We start from the raw sequence: 17,372 nt of genomic DNA on the forward strand, positions 1-17,372 counted from the left end.
ACTCAGGAATTGCTCCTGGCGGTGCTCGGGGGACCCTATGGGATGCCGGAACTCGAACCTGGGTCGGCTATGTGCAAGGCAAATGCCCTACCCGCTGTGCTATCGCTCCAGCCCCCAGAATAAGTTTTGAAACCTCCTCCACACACACAAGAAGCCACGAATTTCATTCCAGGCATTGACCGATCCCCTTGCCCCTCCCAGGGACAGACTAACATGTCAGGACCATGCAGTGGGACAAGATCAGGAAAGAGAACCTTCCTGATAAAGACCAGAAGCGTGTCCGGTGGGTAGGGCGCTTGCCTTGTACGCAGTTGCCCTGGGTTCAATCCTGGCATCTCATAGGTCTCCCCAGCACTGCCGGGAGTGATTCCTGAGTGTAGAGCCAGGGTTCAGCCCTGAGCACCAGAGGGTGTATCCCTCCACCAAAATAAAGAGGGGGGGGTGCAAGGATTTGGTGCTTGTGGTTTTCAGAGGCAAGGACTGGCCCAGAGGCAGAGGCTTGAATCTGAGCAAAGGTCCTGAGGCAGGATGGGGAGGGGGGGCAGGATGCTGTAGGAGGGTGGGGAGAAGAAGTGAGTGGTGGTGGGGGGATGGGGTGTGCAGGTTCCTGCGAACGTGGAGAGGACTTTGACTGAGGACATGGGTTTGCCAGGATGACAGAATAGAGGGAGGCTAATTATTAATGACACCTCACCCTGTGGAGAAGTTCACATGGGCGTGGAGATCCTCAGATTCCGGCTGTTGGAGGTGCTGCAGGTATCAGGGTCAAGAAAGGGGCAGGCGACCCAGCTGGCTCACCCTTGGACACAGGTGATAGGTGACCTTTAACCTCCCCACACATGCCATCATTGCCACAGCAGGGAATCCACAGTGCTCGCTCCGTGGCACCGTTTTAATTTTCTACACATCCTGACTGCTTTGTCTTGGACCCGCTTCCCCTTATGGGAGTGTTCTGTCCCTTCCCAGGGGACCCAGCAGTCTGCCCAGGGTGGAGAGGGGCGACCCTTGCTCCTTAGTCAGCACCAGGTTCTGTGGCCGTAACCTCACCTCCTTCCTGCCTGGCCGGGTTCTGGAAACCATCCCAATCTGATACTGCTGAGGCCATTGTTGCCGCATCACTGATCGGTCCAGAACCTTTGGTGGGTGGGGCTTTAATTTGGTCTGTCAGGGACTCCAGAAGGTAAGACTTGTGGGGTTTGGATAGGGTGCTGCCTCTTGGGGCGGGTCTTAGAGGAAGGGCCTTCTAGCCTCTCCCAGCTCTTAGGGACTCCAGGGCTGGTGGTCTTATCCACTCTCTCCAAGTTTGGAAGGGGTTCACACCAAGTGATACTCAGGGATTACTTCTGGCTCTGCACTCAGGAATTACTCCTGGGTCGTATATATGTATATACGTGTGTGTGATGTGTGTGTGTGTGTGTGTGTGTGTATATATATATATATATATATATATACACACATATATAGGTAAAGGCCCTCCCGTTGATCGTCGATTTGCTCGAGCGGGCCCAGTAACGTCTCCATTGGAGACTTCGTTGTTACTGTGTCTGGCATATCGAATACTCTCGGTAGCTTGCCGGGCTCTCCGAGAGGGGCGGAGGAATCGAACTCGGGTCGGCCATGTTGACCGCTTGTAAGGCGAACGCCCTACTGCTGTGCTATCGCTCCAGCCCTTGTATATGTGTATATATATATATATTCGATATATATATATATTCGATATATATATATTCTCCAAAGGCCATCTGTGTTATTCCCCTGCATGTTTCTGCAGGAGAACCCTGACATTGGATAAGGGTATAGGAATCCCCTCTTTCCCAAGGGGAAGATGTTTCAAGACTCTCCAGTGGCTGGCCAGAACACTTTTAGTTTTGCTTTGGAGCTCTATCTAATGGTGCTCAGGGGATACTCACGGTTCTATGCTGGGGGGGGAGGGGAGAGTCACTCCTGGTGGTGCTAGGATTGAACTCACATCTCCCATATGCAAAACCTGTACTCAGCCCACTGAACCCATTCTCTGATCCCGCCCAGAATTTTCCCTGTACAATGCCTTTTCCTGGGATAAAACTTAACAGGGGCTGGAGCGATAGCACAGCGGGTAGGACGTTTGCCTTGCACACAGCCGACCCGGGTTCTATTCCTCTGTTCCTCTCAGAGAGCCCGGCAAGCTACCGACATTATCCCGCCCACCTGGGAGAGCCTGGGAAGCTCCCAGTGGCGTATTGGATATGCTAAAAACAGTAACAAGTCTCTCAATGGAGACGTTACTGGAGCCCACGTGAGCAAATCGTACAACTGGAGGACAGTGCTACAACAGGGGCTGGAGTAATAGCGCACAGCGGGTAGGGCATTTGCCTCCTACGAAGCCAACCCAGGTTTGATTCCCAACATCCCATATGGTCCCCTGAGCACCGCCAAGAGTAATTCCTCAGTGCAGAGCCAGGAGTAACCCCTGTGCATCACTGGGTGTGACCCAAAAAGCAAAAAAACAAAAACTTAACAGGCTCAGTGGAGGGCTGGAGTTAAGTACAGTGGAATAGAGCATTTCAAGGTGTGAGTCCTCCCTCCTAATAAAAGAAAAATGCCCACTAACCCAAGTAGTAATAAAAAGAACTAGAGAAGGGCCAGAGAGATAATACGGGAGGTCGGGCGCTTGCCTTTCACACTGCCAACCTGGGTTCAATCCCGGGAGTCCCAGAACACCTCCCTTCCTGCCAGGAATGAGTGATTCCGAAGCACGGAGCTGATTATGGCTGAGCTCACTCAGGTGTGAAGGTGTGACCCACGCGCCACACACACACACACACACACACACACACACACACACACAGACACACACACACACACACAGAAGGGCTTAAGGTGCTTTCCAGGGATGCAAAGGACCCTAGTTCATTCCTCAGCACTGCATGGTCCCTTGAGCACCCCCAAGCCCCAAGCACTGGGCAGGGAGTCGCCTCTGAGCACTAAGTTTTGGGGTGTGGTCCCAAAAGCAAAGATAAGGCATCATGAGATAAAGACTTCACGGTCCTATTTTGTACTTTGAGATGGTGGCTGCCCCACCCCAGAGGCCGGACAGTGGACTCCAATCCTACAACACTCCATGATTCAGCTGTGAAGGGCCCCCCACCGGGCTAGCTCCGGGGACAGCAGGGCCGGGTATGGCACGTTCAGAGTCGTCCCAGCTCCCCGTCCTCACTCCTGCGGCCCTTCACCAGCCATGGGGTGAGTGTCAGGGACGGGGTAACCCGAGCGGAGGAATGGATCCTAGGGGGACCCCAAGAAAGGCAATGGGTGCCTGCGTGCAGCGCCGCTGGGATCGACTCTCCCGGGCTAGGAAGTCACGTGAGAACGCCACTTGTGGCCCCCGGGGGGGGGGACAGGAAGTCACGTGAGAACACCAGCTGTAATCCTGGTAGATAAAGTCACTCGAGAACTCTACAGCTGTGGCCCCAGCTGGACGGAAAGTCTCGCAAGAACACCAGCTGCGGCTCAAGCAGACAGAAAGTCCCGCGAGAACTTGAGCTGTGGCCCGGAAGCGCCTGTGCAGGTCCCAGTCCGCACCCCCACATCCCCCCCCCCCCCCGCGCCCCAGTGCGACAATGTCTTCCTTTAACAAAGATCATCCTCCTCTGCTGACCCTCCCTGCGGTTTTTATTTATATTTTGACGGAAACAAGCAATATGGGGTAGAAGATTTCTGAGTGTAAACAGGAGATCACGTTCCCCTGTGCGTGGGCCCTTTAGAGTTACAAAGTTTCTTTCGTTAAAAAAAAAAAAGTCTGTTGGTGTGAAACTTGGATTGTTTCAAGGGCTGGAGAATACATAGGCTTTGCAGGCAGCTGCCCCGGGATCCATCTCTGGTTGCACCACACACAGGTCCTGAACATCGGAGCAGTCGCAGGCTGCATGCATGTTAATTACAGGAACCAGTGTGAAGAGATCAGGGGACCGGCCGGGGCTCTGGTGGCCACAGGCCACCGTGTCTGCCAGAAGTGGGCCCCGCACTGGCCTCCCCCAGGATCCGCATCCTCAAGCCGGGCCGTTCCACATAACCCGGAAGCCCAGATCCCCCCAGCGCTGATTTATTCTTATCCAGAAGTGAGGCCGAGGAGACCAGGGGAAACGGTGAGCGAAGGGAACTGCCTTGCAGAAGCATCCAGGTGGGCGCTGGCGGGCGGGTGGAAGGGGATGACCAAAAGAGGCCATCAGAGGTCATCAACAGGCTGACCGCGAGATGTGCCTTCTTCCCCAGATCTGCCACCAGGGGGCGCCCGGGACCCGTGCCTCCTTCCAGAACAGCGCCCACTTCCACCCGAAAGAGGGGATGCTTTTCAGCACTGGTGCCTGGGGACAGGGTCAGGCAGGGGATGGACCCTTAGTAGACAGTAAGCACTCCACACGTCCTTTTTTTCCCGCCTTTTGGTTTTTGGACTACCCCCGGAGATGCGCAGGGGTTACTCCTGGCTGGGCACTAAGGAATCACTCCTGGCTCAGGGGACCTTATGGGGTGCCCAGAATCAAAACTATGTGGACCCCCCTGCAAGGTAAGTGCTGTACCATTTCTCCAGTCCCACCACACATACTTATTGGAAGGATGCAGTAAGGAAGCAATCGTTCCAGATGGAGGGGGGCCCGGGAAAAAGGGGAAACTGAGACTCACAGTGACATTAGTAGGGGAGAATGGGATCAGAATGGGGTGGAGGTGGGGTGCTGGATCAGAATGATGACAGTAAGTCCCTACGGTGAAAGTAGATCGTGGAGCTGACTGGCGTGCTGGTATTACAAAAAATAAGTGTTTTTTAAAAAAAATGGTAAATTGACAAGAGATGAATAGCCATATTGAGGCAAAGATGCCCAGCCCAGGAAGGCAGAGGTTGTCAAAATGATGTCTGAGCTTTCTGGAAGCCAGAGTGAAAAGGGAACTGGGTTCATCTTAGAGCCTGGAAAGGCTTGTCAGGAGAAGCTTGCCTATTTGTGACTGCATCTCTGAATAAGTGAGGGTTGTGTGTGTGTGTGTGTGTGTGTGTGTGAGAGAGAGAGAGAGAGAGAGAGAGAGAGAGAGAGAGAGAGAGAAGAGAGAACATACTGTGTCAGGATGATGAACAATAAAAACCAAACAACCCAGTAATGTGCTTCCTGGTAGCTCGAGGCTAAAGGGAGCATCAGTCCATTACAGTGCCCAGAAAGGCCTGACCCTGCTCAGGGCCACGCCTGTTTGTTTGTGACTGTGTCCTAAGCAAGTGAGGAGGAGGTAATGGGGAGAAAAACTTACACATAGTTTCTGAGTGTTTAAAAAAAATAGGGGGGGCTTCATGGCAGTTAGGGCCCAGAGGTTGTTCCTGTCTTTGCACTCAGGAATTACTCCGGGTCGGAGCTCGGGGACCCTATGGGATGCCGGGAATCGAACCAGGGTCTGGTACATGCAAAGCAAGCGCCCTCCCGCTGTCCTATCTCTCCAGCCCCAGAAATCGTTGCAGTTTGAACTTGCTTTAGCTGTGTGTGCGTTGGGGGGGGGGGGGCTTTAGCCGTGAACTCAGACAGGGCAGCGGCGGGCAGTCAGGCGCACACGGCTGTCCTCCGCGGGGCTCCAGGGCCGGGCATAGCCCGAGTGCGGGAGCAGCAGCTGGTCCTTGGTGCCATCGGGGCTGACGAGGCGCCGGGCGGCCAGCAGGTACTCGCGATGCAGGGCCAGCGGCGGGCAGGGGCAGCGGCCCGGTGCCCACACATACTCCAGGGCACGCAGGGGCGAGCGGTTCTTGTAGATGAGAAGCACACGCACCTCGTAGCGGGTCTCCTCGGCCTGACGGAGGCGGCCCAGCACTTGGGCTCGGAACACTGGGCAGAGAGCAGTGCTGATGTCGGGGCTAGGGGAGCACCAGCCTGGGGGGCCCAGAGTGGGGAGGGGGGCAGGAGCTGGGGAGATAGGTCAGTACATTGCCAGCTGGAGGCCTGGGTTTGATCCCTGGTACCGCCAGGGTCCCCTCCAACCACTGTTAAGAAGAACCCCTTGGGGGCTGGAGCGATAGCACAGCGGGTGGGGTGTTTGCCTGGTATGCAGCCAACCTGGGTTCGATTCCCAGCATCCCATAGGGTCCCCTGAGCATCGACAGGAGTGATTCCTGAGTGCAGAGCCAGGAGTAACCCCTGTGCAATGCCGGGTGTGACCCAAAAAGAAAAAAAAAAAAACCCCTTGAGGACTGCTGGGTGTGCCCCCCCCCAAACAAATGAACAATAAAGCAGGGGGGCCTATGAAGCTAGGACAGTGGGGAGGGTGCTTCCCTTGCATTCAGCCAACCTGGGTTCAATCCCAGGCCTCCCCGATGGTTTCCCAAGCACCACGAGGGGTGAGTGAGCCCTGAGCACTTCCGGGGGCGCCCCAAAAACGAACGAACAAAACCCCAAACGAAAAACAGCACAGGGGCAAGTTGGCATCAGGAGTAAAGGGTGCAGTCAGGGAGGGGTCCACTGAGGTCAGGGAGGGGCTGGGTCAGGGGGTCGCTCACCAAAGTCGCTGTTGCAGTAGTGGATAAGCCGGTGGGCACGGCCTCGGGTGTCGGGACAGGGGGGGCAGGAGTCTGCGGGGCGGTGAGGTCAGGCACACAGTACGGGCACCCCAGCGCGCCCCCACCCACACTCATCCCCTTCACCTGGGGCAGGGGTCGAGGTCCGTGGGGGGCGGGCAGCGGGGGCCGTGGGGATCACAGGGGGCTGAAGTTCCACCTCCCGGGGCTGTGGCTGCCGCAGAGACCAGCCCAGGGCCTGGCTCTGAGCCAGGAACGGGTCATAGCGTTCCTGGGGGAGCCAGAACTCAAACTCGATACCGGGGTTGGGCTCCTGCAGCAGAACCTATGGTGGGTGTGGGGGAGTGAAGGGATCACATACAGCGCCCCCCACGCCTCTGTCCTTGACTCCTCACTTTGACCTTCTGATGCCAGCTTCTCCCCACCCCCACGACTCCATCTCCCCCCTCTGTCTCAGCCTCTCACTTTGTTCCCAAGCTCCTCCCCTCTGACCTGCTGTCCTAGCCTCCCCCTTCAGACCCTGTCCCAGCAGCCTCCCCCCTCTGACCCTTGGTTCTTGTCTCCCTTCTCTGGTTCCTGCTCCCTTCCCAACATCCTGGTCTCCCCACCCACCATCCCGCTCCAATCACAGCTTCCCTACTTTTTTTTTCTTTTTGGGTCACACCCCGCGATGCTCAGGGGTTACTCCTGGCTCATGCACTCAGGAATTGCTCCTGGCGGTGCTCGGGAGACCATATGGGATGCTGGGAATCGAACCTGTGTCGGCCATGTTGGCTGCGTGCTAGGCAAACGCCCTACCCGCTGTGCTATCGCTCCAGCCCCTACAGCTTCCCTACTTTGGTCTCTGCTCCCCCTGAGATCCTCCAGCCCGATACTCTCTGCCCCCCGGCCCCCCCAACACACACACACACACACACACACACACACACACACACACCACCTGTAAGAGCATGTCCTGGGTTGTGGGCCCTGTGGCTTGCAGAGTCTCCTCCAGTTCAGCATCACGGGTGTAGACCACACGGGTGCCCGCTGCCACGTAGGTCCCAGGTGGGCTGATGGCCCAGTTCCCATTGAGCACGTAGCTCCCATCACCCCCCATCAGTGCTGAAAGGGAAGGATCAGCCAGGGCTCCTGGGACCAGTCCCTCCCACCGCCACTCTGGGCGTCAGTTTCCCCACGTGTAAGCAGCCAGCAGGGCGCCTCCCCCTTCAAACCCAGCGCTACCCAGGTGGTTGCGACTCCGGTGGGAGATACGGAGGTGTCTGGCGCCTTCTGGAATGAGAGTCACGTTCCAGTATCCCGCGAAGGCCCCTGCGCAGGAGAGAAGGGTGTTTGGGGCATGATTCGGGAACTACACGAGGCAACGGGGAAGGAGCTTAGTCAGCGGCTGGGACCCAAAACACCTTCCTTAAATGGGTGTTTTTATTTTATTTTTTTCTTTTTAGGTCACATCCGGCAATGCTGTGGTTACTCCTGGCTCTGCACTCAGGAGTTAACTCCTGGCTGTGCTCAGGGGACCATATGGGATGCTGGGAATGGAACCCGGATCGGCCGCGTGCAAAGCAAACGCCCTCCCCGCTGTGCTATCGCTCCAACCCCCAAATGGGTGTTTTTTAATAGCTGAAATGTGGCGAGGAAAGAGTTAAACCCCGTCTGTGCTAGGCAGGGCGGAACCCTGGGGAAGCGACCAATCAGAGTGGCGGCTCAGAGGGGCTGGGTCGCCGCTCGCCCAATCAACACGGGACTCGGCGGCCTTGCCCGCGGCTGGTTAAAGGGCTCTGAACTGGCGGGTCTCTAACGACGGGGCGGGCAGTCACCAGCGTCCCGGAACACACGCTGCACGAAAAGGCACGAGTCGTTGGCGCCTCCGCAGCGACCGCACTGATCCTCGCGAGCGTCGGAGCCCAGCAAACCGTCGCACCCCACGCTCTAAAGAAGTGGGAAAGAGGGCGAGCCGTCGGGGACCGCCAACCAGCCCGCACGCGCTGGGGGCGTGGCCTGGCGCAGGGGCGTGGCCCGGACCAAATGGGCAGGTTCTATTGGCAGGCAGGGCTTTGAGAGGGGCGGGACTTGGGCGAAAAGGCGGGCTTTGGAGGTGGGTGGGTGGAGTCTATGAGGGGGCGGGCCCGTTGAGGGCGTGGCTTGAGGGTGGGGATTGGGATCTCTGGAGGACCAAGGACGTGGGGGCGGGTCCTGGGCGGGGGAGGTGGGACCCGCGGGAAGAGGGCGGCACTCTGAGGGGTTCTTACAAGACAGCGGCCTGCCACGCAGAGCCCCTGGGCACCAGGGCTGCAGGGGGTACCGTCCAGCACTCGGCCGAAGCTGTGGTAGAAGGTGTGCCCCTCCGCCAAACAGTTGAGGTCGCACTGGTTGGGTGCTGGGAACGGACGGGAGGAGTGGTTGGGCGGACCCCAGGGGCATCTAGCAAGGTCCAGCCTCCTCCCTGCTGGACTCCTAGGGCAGAGGAGGCCCAGCGACGCAGCCAAGGCCGCACCAGGAGGTGGTAACAGCCTGGACTGGGCCTTTCCTCGCTAGTATAGGGCTACTTGTAGCTTTCATTCATTCATTTATTCATTCATTCATTCATTCCTGACAAATCCTGAAATCAGAGGTCCTTATATATATATATATAACGCGTCATGAATAGCCTATTCATTCCCCCAAACACTCACTAAGACTCAGTTTGCCCTCTTTTATGGGGAGCGAGGGGCCACATCCGGCAGTGCTCAGGGCTTACTCCGGACTGTCTCCAACGATCACTCCTGGTGGTGCTTGGGAGGGACCCTTTGCTGGTGCCTGGGATCAAGCCCAGGTCGCCTGCATGCAAGACCAGCGCCTTAGCCCCAGAGCTCTCTCCAGCCCCTCCCCATCTTCTTGGCAGTGGGCATCATGCCATCAGGCCCGTCTCTGTTCCTTCTGAGGGTCCCACCTCCCTGAACATGAAGGCCAGACCCCGCCTGCTACATGGGGCCACCGTGGGCGCTGATGGGGGGAGGGCATCATGACAGATGACCCTCAATTCTCAAGCAACGATGACAAAAATCCATGAAGTTCTTTCTGATTTTTTTTTTCTTTTTGGGTCACACCCAGAGACGCTCGGGGGTTACTCCTGGCTCATGCACTCAGGAATTGCTCCTGGCGGTGCTGGAGGGACAATATGGGAAACCGGGGCTTGAACCGGGTTGGCCGCGTGCAAGGCAAACGTCCTAGTCCTACCCGCTGTGCTATGGCTCTGGCCCCCTGGAGGTTCTTTCTGCTGGAGCTCTCTTCCTTCCAGGCCTTGCTTATCTAAGACTCAGGCTGCCAGTGTCCTGTCAATCTAGAGGCGCACTGCCCCGGGGCACAGAGTTATATAACTTGCTATTTTCAGCTCAGGACAGCAACATTTCCTGCTATCAGGGTAACTGTGGGCCTCTGGATAGCATTGCAAGCATATCCTGGACCTGGTGTTCACCTAAAGTCAGACAGTCCCGATTTTTCCCTGACTATTGCTCCCCTCCTCTTCAACTTCTATGCATCCTTCAAAGCCCCAGTGCGCCTGTCCCTTCTCCTTCCACCCAAAGATACCCTTCCCCGTGCCTCTGCATCCTTGATCCCTTCTCCCTGCCAGCTCTCAGTGGTTCCCACAGGGCCCACTGGAGGGAGGGACAACTCACCACCATAGAAGGGCACCCACTGGTAGGTCTTCTGAATGCCCGTGACTGGGTGGCCATTGTAGAGAGCACATTGGAGATCACGAAAGGGCACGGCCCCTAAGGGGCAGTCCTGGGGGGCAGAGATGGGGTCAGAAGCTGAAAGAGCTTTGGAGGCATGGGGGGGGGTTCCCCAGGGTGTGAGAGGCGGATGTCACTCACCGGTAGGGAGCAGAGACGATACTCATGGGAATCCCCCCAGCACGGATGTTCCCCGGGGAGCCTAAGGGGAGCAGAGTTGGAGCCTATGGGACCCCCAGGGACCCCCTCCCCAGAGCCGCCTTGCCCACCCTCTGTCCCCACCAGCCCCACCCGCATTCCGGCGGGAGCGAGGCAGAGCATGTGTGGGCAGGCTCAGGGTGCGGCCGGGGATGGGCTGAGCTGGCGGAGGGGGCAGGCCACGGACCCCCTCTCCCGCTCACCCCCTCACCGGATGCAGCGCCGGCTGCGCACGGCTAGCCCCCGCCCGCAGGAGCTGGAACAGCGGCTCCAGGACCCCCATGGCGTCCACTCCCCCGGACCCTACTTGGGGGGAGACAGGCCGAGTGAGCCCCCGGAGGGGCCTGTCGCAAGCCCTGCTGGGTCCCTGGCGCCCATCAGCCTCCCCCCTGGGCTCCTGGCCCCCCTTTACCTGAGCACTGCTCCCCAAACCACAGCTGAGCACCGTCCACAACAGTAACAGGTGGGCCTGGAGGGGGTGGGATCTGGGGGGGGAGCAAAGACAGTCACTGGCCAGGGGTTAAGCCCCCAGCTCTGCCCTGACCGCCTGTGTGACTTGGGGGCACAGGGATGTTAGTCTCTCTGAGCCTCAGTTCTCCTCTCTGAAAAATGGGGTGATTAAAAAGAGCATTTCCAGGGCCTGGAGCGATGGCACAGCAGGGAGGGCGGTTGCCTTCCACGTGGCCGACCCGGGTTCGATTCCCAGCATCCCATATGGTCCCCCGAGCACCACCAGGAGTAATTGCTGAGTGCAGAGCCAGGAGGAACCCCAGTGCACCGCCTGGTGTGACTCAAAAAGCAAAAAAAAAAAAAAAAAAAAAGCATTTCCTTCCAAGAATTGTTTGGGTTTCTTTTTCTGTGATTTTTTTTTTTTTGGAGTGGGTCAACCAATGGTCCTGGTTGACTCAGGCTCTGCTCAGGGATCACTCCTGGCAGTGCTCGGGGTACCATATGCAGCACTGGTAGAGTTTGAACCTGGGTTGGCTACGTGTAGCCTCCTCCCTTGCCACGTCAGGGACGTTTGGAGGGAGCCCGGGTTCAGGTGAGGAACGTGGGAGCTGAAGGGAGAATCGGAAGAGCGAGGCGCTCCCATTGGGGCGTGCCTAGTCGGAGTCTGACAGAAGGTGCCACTGAGGCTCCTTCCAGGACAGCCCACTCCTGTCCCCCCAAGCGCCGGGATCCCCCCTCCCCAACACCGACCAACCCCATCCTCACGGCATCTACCTTCCAGTGCATCCAGGGCCCAGCCACTTGGTAGCCTTGTGCCTCAGTTTCCCCATCTGTGCGTGGGGGTGGGGCCCAGAGGACTCAGGCCAGCACACTAGGAGACCTCACAGTGGGTTTGGCAGAAGGGTGACAGCAGGGAGCCCCCCACGCTGGGGGCAGGCGAGAGGAGCCGACTGGACCCCAGTCTGTGGGCCTCATGGCCTCATGGGGAGAGGAGGGGGCGTCCTGCGGAGGAGAAAGGGGCCTCGGGTGAGGGCGGGGGAGGGGACTCTGCTGCCACTCTGGGCCTCAGTTTCCCTCCAGCCAGGAGAAGTTACCTGCGGCCCATGGGCGGAGAGGGGAGGAGGTGGGGAGGTGCCGGTGGCGCCCTGAGCGTTTCTGGGGGCTGGGCCAGGGAGCCGGCAGCCAGCACAGCCCGAAGGACAGGCAGGACATCCCGGAGGCCCCGGGGGTGTGGGTCCAGGGAAGGCCTGGCTCAGGACGCCCCCCCCCCCGATCCTGCAGGACCCTCTGATTCTCCAACTCACAAGTGCTCCTGGCTCTGATCCTGGGAACCCCAGATCCAGGTGCTGACTGGACAAGACTGACTGCCCCCCCATTTGATCACACGGTACCCCCAACCTTCCTGGCCTCTCCACACGGAGCAGAGGTCCAGAAACAGAAGTCTGGGCGCCAGGAAGTGGGGATGGGTTAGACTTCCACTCACACCCCCTCCCAGCCACGGTTTTGGGGTTCGGGGTGCAGGCGTGAAAACTGAGGACAGCGGGCTTTCTCCAAAGTCCCAGGTAGAAGCCAAGATCTCCCCACAGAGGATGACACGGGCAGACGGGCAGGCCCGGACTCTAGGCCTCAGTTTACCCAGTAGGAAGTTTAGAGGTAGGAGGAAAGGAGGTTGGTGGGGGGAGCGTCAGGTGAGTGGGGGGATAAAAAGAGGGACTTACCGGCGTCCAAGGAGCCCGGGCTGCGCGTCCTGGCTCCCCGGGCGGCCCCAGGGCGAGCGGAAGCGGCGGGGCCCGCGGGAGGGGCGCGGGGAGCCCGGGGCGGCCCCTCCCACCCGGCCTCCCGGGGCGCGCCCAGGCCGGGGTCCGGAGGGGCGGCGGCCCCGTGCGCCCCCGCGCGGCCGTGGCGCGTCGGTGCGGCCGGGCGGGCGGCCACCGCGCTGACCTTGGGCAGCGCTGGGCAGGGCAGCGCCCCCGCCACCCTCCACCCCTCCCCGACGCGCGCCCGGCGGCGGCTATTCCGGGCGCCGCGCTCAGGGCCCGGGAATGCGCCGCGCTCGGGGCCCGGGCGGCGGGAGTCCGGCCCTCGACGGCCGCAGCACAGGGGGTGCCCGTGCTGCGCCCCCACCCCTCCCTCGCGGGCACCCCACTGCAGCACCCTGATGCTGGGGTCCCGCCCTCCTCCCCCGGACCCGGCCACCGCCCCCCACCCCCACGCCCCAGCGCCGGGCCCCAGCGCGATCCGCAGAGGCTGAGCCCCAGGGGCCGGGCGTTGGGGGGGCGGAGAACCCCCTCCTGGCCCCGCGCATTCCCAGGCGCTGCTGTCACCACAGGACGCAACCCCGCCCCAGCCCGGGCCCGCCCCCCGGGCTCCCGGCCAGAGGCGCCTTCCCAAGGTCCCGCTCCCCACCCTCTCCGGCCTCAGTTTCCCCAGGCGGCGAGTGGGGCCCGCCCCGGGGGGTCCACGCTGCGATGCTCCAGCCGGATCTCCGCTTTGGACAGCGCAGCGGACAGTTACCACCCGCCCCCCACCCCCCACCCCGTCCCCACCCAGTTCCCCACCACCCCACCCTTTCCCGGCCGGTCTGCGCACCGCCCCCCGCCCACACAAGATGCCTCAGGCGCCCTCAGCTCACCCCCTCCCCCTGCTCGGGTCACCCCAGGATTCTCCCCGAGTGCTGGAGCCGAGGCGCTAAGAGTCACGAGTGGCGGGTGTCCCAGCCCGCGGCACACACACACACACACACCCTCCCCCAGTCTGGCCCAGGCCACAATGCTGCCTCCTCCTGGAAGCCTACCAGGCTCTCTGGCCTGAGCCTTGGCACTGGGAGAGACCCCTACCGTCTGGACTGGCTCCAAGGAGGGCTCGGTGCCTCTCACGGTTCCTTCATCAACAAACACGCATCCTTCAGCCTCCCTCCCTCCTTCCCTCCTTCCAGCCCTTCCTCTATCTTTCATCCTCCCTCTCTCGGCCAGCCACTCCCATCCATTCAGCTCTTCATCAGTTCAGTCATCCTCTCCCATCCCCAGTTCACCATCCATTCTTCTCTCTGTGTATTCGTCTATTCATTTATTCATGCACCCATTCATTAATTTAGCCCTCTTGTTCGTCCCTCCAGTTATTCATTAATTCAGCCTCCTTTCCTCCCTCCTTCCCTCCATCCATCCATCCTTCATCGACCCAGGTATCCATCCGTCCCTTCCCTCACCATTCATTTGGCTTCACCTCCATCTGCCTGCCGTCTCTTCATCCGGCCATCCACTTATCAGTTCAGCCTCTCCTCCCTCCCTCCCTCCCTCCCTCCATCTGCCCATCCAGCCATTAATTCATTTCTCTATTCATTAACTTGTTCATCAATCCACCCACCCGTTTATTCCGCATACATTAAGCACCTACTGTATACAGACAGGCATCGGCCATCAGACTACTACTAGTGGGACGGTGGCTTCCTGGAGGAGGAGGCAGAGACCTGAATAGCGGTGGGTGGGACCGGTGGAAAGTGGTCAGAGAGGGGGCAGCAGGGGGGCTCAGGTTTTGGAGGTGCTGTCCATGGCCGTTCTGGGAGCACAGGATGGAGAGGGGGGAGCAGTGTGGGGCCGCGGGGGGAGGGGCTGAGTGGGGGCGGGGTGTGGAGGGGCCTGGGTGGGTCTTCTCTGTTTGGGCAGGGACATCTGCCACCGCTGCTGATGGGTCCCCTGGGGAGACGCTGGGGAGCAGCCAAGCTTCTGAGGAGCAGAGGGGGTGGGAGGAAGGGAGGAAGCCAGTATGGGCTGGGTTTTAGGGGGCGCGGCGAGAGGGCCAGGGTGGGGGCAGGGGTGGGGGGGTCTTGTCTGCGCTGAGGTGCCACTGGCCAGGGGCGAGTTTGGGAGTTGGGGACCAGGTCAGGCTGGGGACGCCTGGGAGTGTCCGGTGCCGGGAGGTAGGGTGAGGTCAGCAGATGTGGGGGGGGAGGGGAGGGGAGAGGGTGGAGCTACTCAGTGGACCCGAAGGACAGCAGGCTGAGACCAAGGCTGGCGAGCCTGAGCACCCTTCACAGAGCACCTGCCATACTGAGCATCCTTTACAGAGCACCTGCTGTATACCAAGCATCTTTACAGAGCATCTACTGCATACCAAGCACCTTTCCAAAGTACTTGCTGTGTACCAATACCTTTATTTATTTATTTATTTACTTATTTTAGGTTTTTGCGTCCTTCCTGGCAATGCACAGGGGTTACTCCTGGCTTTGCATTCAGGGATTACTCCTGGCGGTGCTCAGGGGACCATATGGGATGCGGGGAATCAAACCCGGGTCGGCCGCATGCAAGGAAAATGCTTTACCCACTGTAATATCACTCCAGTCCCATACCAAGACCTTTAAAGAGCACCTACTATATACCAAGCATCTTTACAGAGCACCTACTGTATACCAAGCACCTTTATAAAGTAGTTGCTGTATACCAATACCTTTAAAGAGCACCTATCGTATACGAAGCACCTGAGACCATGCCCTGCAGTTGATCGCCCAAAACTGTGCGACCATGCATTTCAGAGAAATGCACACGACAGGGCCTGCAAGAACACAAACCCTGGCTGCAGGAGGCACCAAAACAGCGTCCCCCAAGCACTACTGGGTGGGACCCCCAACAGCGCTGTATTCTGCAAACACTTGGCCGCACAAGTAGGGTCCTTTCTGAGTCCTGCTGGAGGGTCCTCAGCTGGCTGGCACTGTGCCCTGTTCAGAAGCACTTGCCTTTTTATTAATTAATTAGGGGGCTGGAGCGATAGCACAGCAGGTAGGGCGTTTGCCTTGCACGCGGCTGACCCGGGTTCGATTCCCAGCATCCCATATGGTTCCCCGAGCCAGGAGTAATTCTGAGTGCAGAGTCAGGAGCAACCTCTGAGCATCGCCAGGTGTGACCCAACAAGCAAAAAAAAAAAGAAGATTTCACTGGGGAATAATTTTGAATCGATTGAAAGTGACTGGTGAGGTGAGTCTGTTTCTGCCTTCCCCGGTCCTGGGGATCGCTCAGTGAGTTAAAGCCCAGCAGTTTTTAGTTTTTAAGGGGGGTGTTTGGGTATTTGGGGCACACCTGGTGCTCAGTGTCTGATTCCTCCTGCCTCAGCTTGGGCTGGTTCCCAGCGTTGCTCCGGGGAACTTACACTCTGCTGGGGATAAACCTGGTTTTTGCTGCGTGCAGGATAAGTGCCTTATCTCCTACCCCATTTCTCCAGCTCCCTTTTTTATTTTATTTTTTGGGGGGGTCTCACCAACCAATGGTCAGGAGTTACTTCTGGCTTTGCACTTAGGAATTACTCCTGGTGGTGCTCAGGGGATCATATGGGATGCTGAGAATAGAACCCGGGTCAGCCACGTGCAAGGCAAACACCTTCCCCGCTGTACTATCACTCCAGCCCTTTGTTCGATTTTTTGTTTGTTTGTTTGTTTTTTGGGTCACACTCGGCAATGTACAGGGGTTACTCCTGGCTCTGCACTCAGGAATTACTCCTGGTGGTGCTCAGGGGACCATATGGGATGCTGGGACTCGAACCCAGGTCGGCTGCGTGCAAGGCAAACGCCCTACCCGCTGTGCTATCACTCCAGCCCCTGATTTTATTTTTTTGCTTTTTTGGATCACAACTGGTGATGCTCAGGGGTTCCTCCTGGCTCTGCACTCAGGAATCACTCCTGGTGGTGCTCACGGGACCATATGGGATGCTGGGAATCGAACCCAGGTTGGCCGTGTGCAAGGCAAACACCCTACCAGCTATGCTATTGCTCCAGCCCCCTTCACTCTCGTCTTGATCTACAACACTGAGAATTACTATTTGGGGGGGTTCCCAAGAGGTGTTTGTGGGGGGGGCTAGGTGCTGTTCCAGGCAATGTTCAGACAACGTGGCTGCTGGTTCAGTGCAATGGAGGCTGCAGGACAGCTGACCACCAGGGTGACCCCAGCAGAATTTGGGGACCTCTAGCAGTACTCAGGAGTGGGGGGTGGGGATCAAACGTGGGCCAGGGGCATGTAACATCTGCGCCCTAATCCTGATACTCTCTCTCCCAACCCCCTCAGAAATGGTGTCCCCCAAACAGCATCTGCCCTCCCCCACCCTGTAGACCCACCTCCGCCCCACCCCCTGCACTTAACCCTTTTTGGTTATCGCACCACATCCAGCTGCGTTCAGGGCTTAACTCCTGTCTCTGCGCTCAGGGGTCACACCTGGCTGACTCAGGGGAGCATATGGGGTGCCGGGGATGGAACCTGGGGTCAGCCACCTGCAAGGCAGGTGCCCTCCCTGCTGTCTTATCTCTCGCTCCCCACCTGCACTTTATTTTATTTATTTATTTATTTATTGACCAAGGCGTCGAAAATCAGATGGGCTGGACACGTAATGAGATTTGGAGACGACCACTGGACTAGAGCCGTCACCGACTGGATTCCACGGGACGTCAAAAGATCGCGTGGCCGCCCACCTACAAGATGGTCAGACTTCTTAAGACATCAAGACCCTGAATG

At 58.6% G+C, this 17,372-nt stretch overlaps 2 protein-coding genes across 3 annotated transcripts in view; both read right to left on the minus strand.

Annotated features, from left to right (window-relative positions):
* The window catches only part of LOC130022085 (cytochrome b-c1 complex subunit 10), a 320,448-nt gene that overhangs the window by 236,059 nt on the left and 67,017 nt on the right, over nt 1-17,372 (minus strand). The gene's annotated exons all lie outside the window — the stretch shown is intronic.
* ADAMTSL5 (ADAMTS like 5) lies at nt 5,505-12,766 on the minus strand. 2 transcript variants are annotated; one of them, XM_056112788.1, is made up of 13 exons: nt 12,600-12,766; nt 11,656-11,807; nt 10,844-10,916; nt 10,643-10,734; nt 10,375-10,435; nt 10,177-10,285; nt 8,770-8,897; nt 8,338-8,449; nt 7,745-7,831; nt 7,461-7,624; nt 6,647-6,845; nt 6,503-6,574; nt 5,505-5,834 (listed from the first exon to the last, which is right to left on the minus strand). In XM_056112788.1, exons 2-13 carry the CDS (start codon nt 11,709-11,711, stop codon nt 5,533-5,535), a joined length of 1,455 nt encoding a protein of 484 aa, XP_055968763.1. In that variant the 5' UTR covers nt 11,712-11,807; nt 12,600-12,766; the 3' UTR covers nt 5,505-5,532. The 2 variants fall into 2 exon arrangements, with proteins under 2 accessions (XP_055968763.1, XP_055968764.1); XM_056112789.1 differs by having other exon boundaries at nt 5,505-5,851.

This window comes from Sorex fumeus, unplaced genomic scaffold (genome assembly GCF_029834395.1).
Source record: "Sorex fumeus unplaced genomic scaffold, SorFum_2.1 ptg000019l, whole genome shotgun sequence".
NCBI classification, from domain to species: domain Eukaryota; kingdom Metazoa; phylum Chordata; class Mammalia; order Eulipotyphla; family Soricidae; genus Sorex; species Sorex fumeus.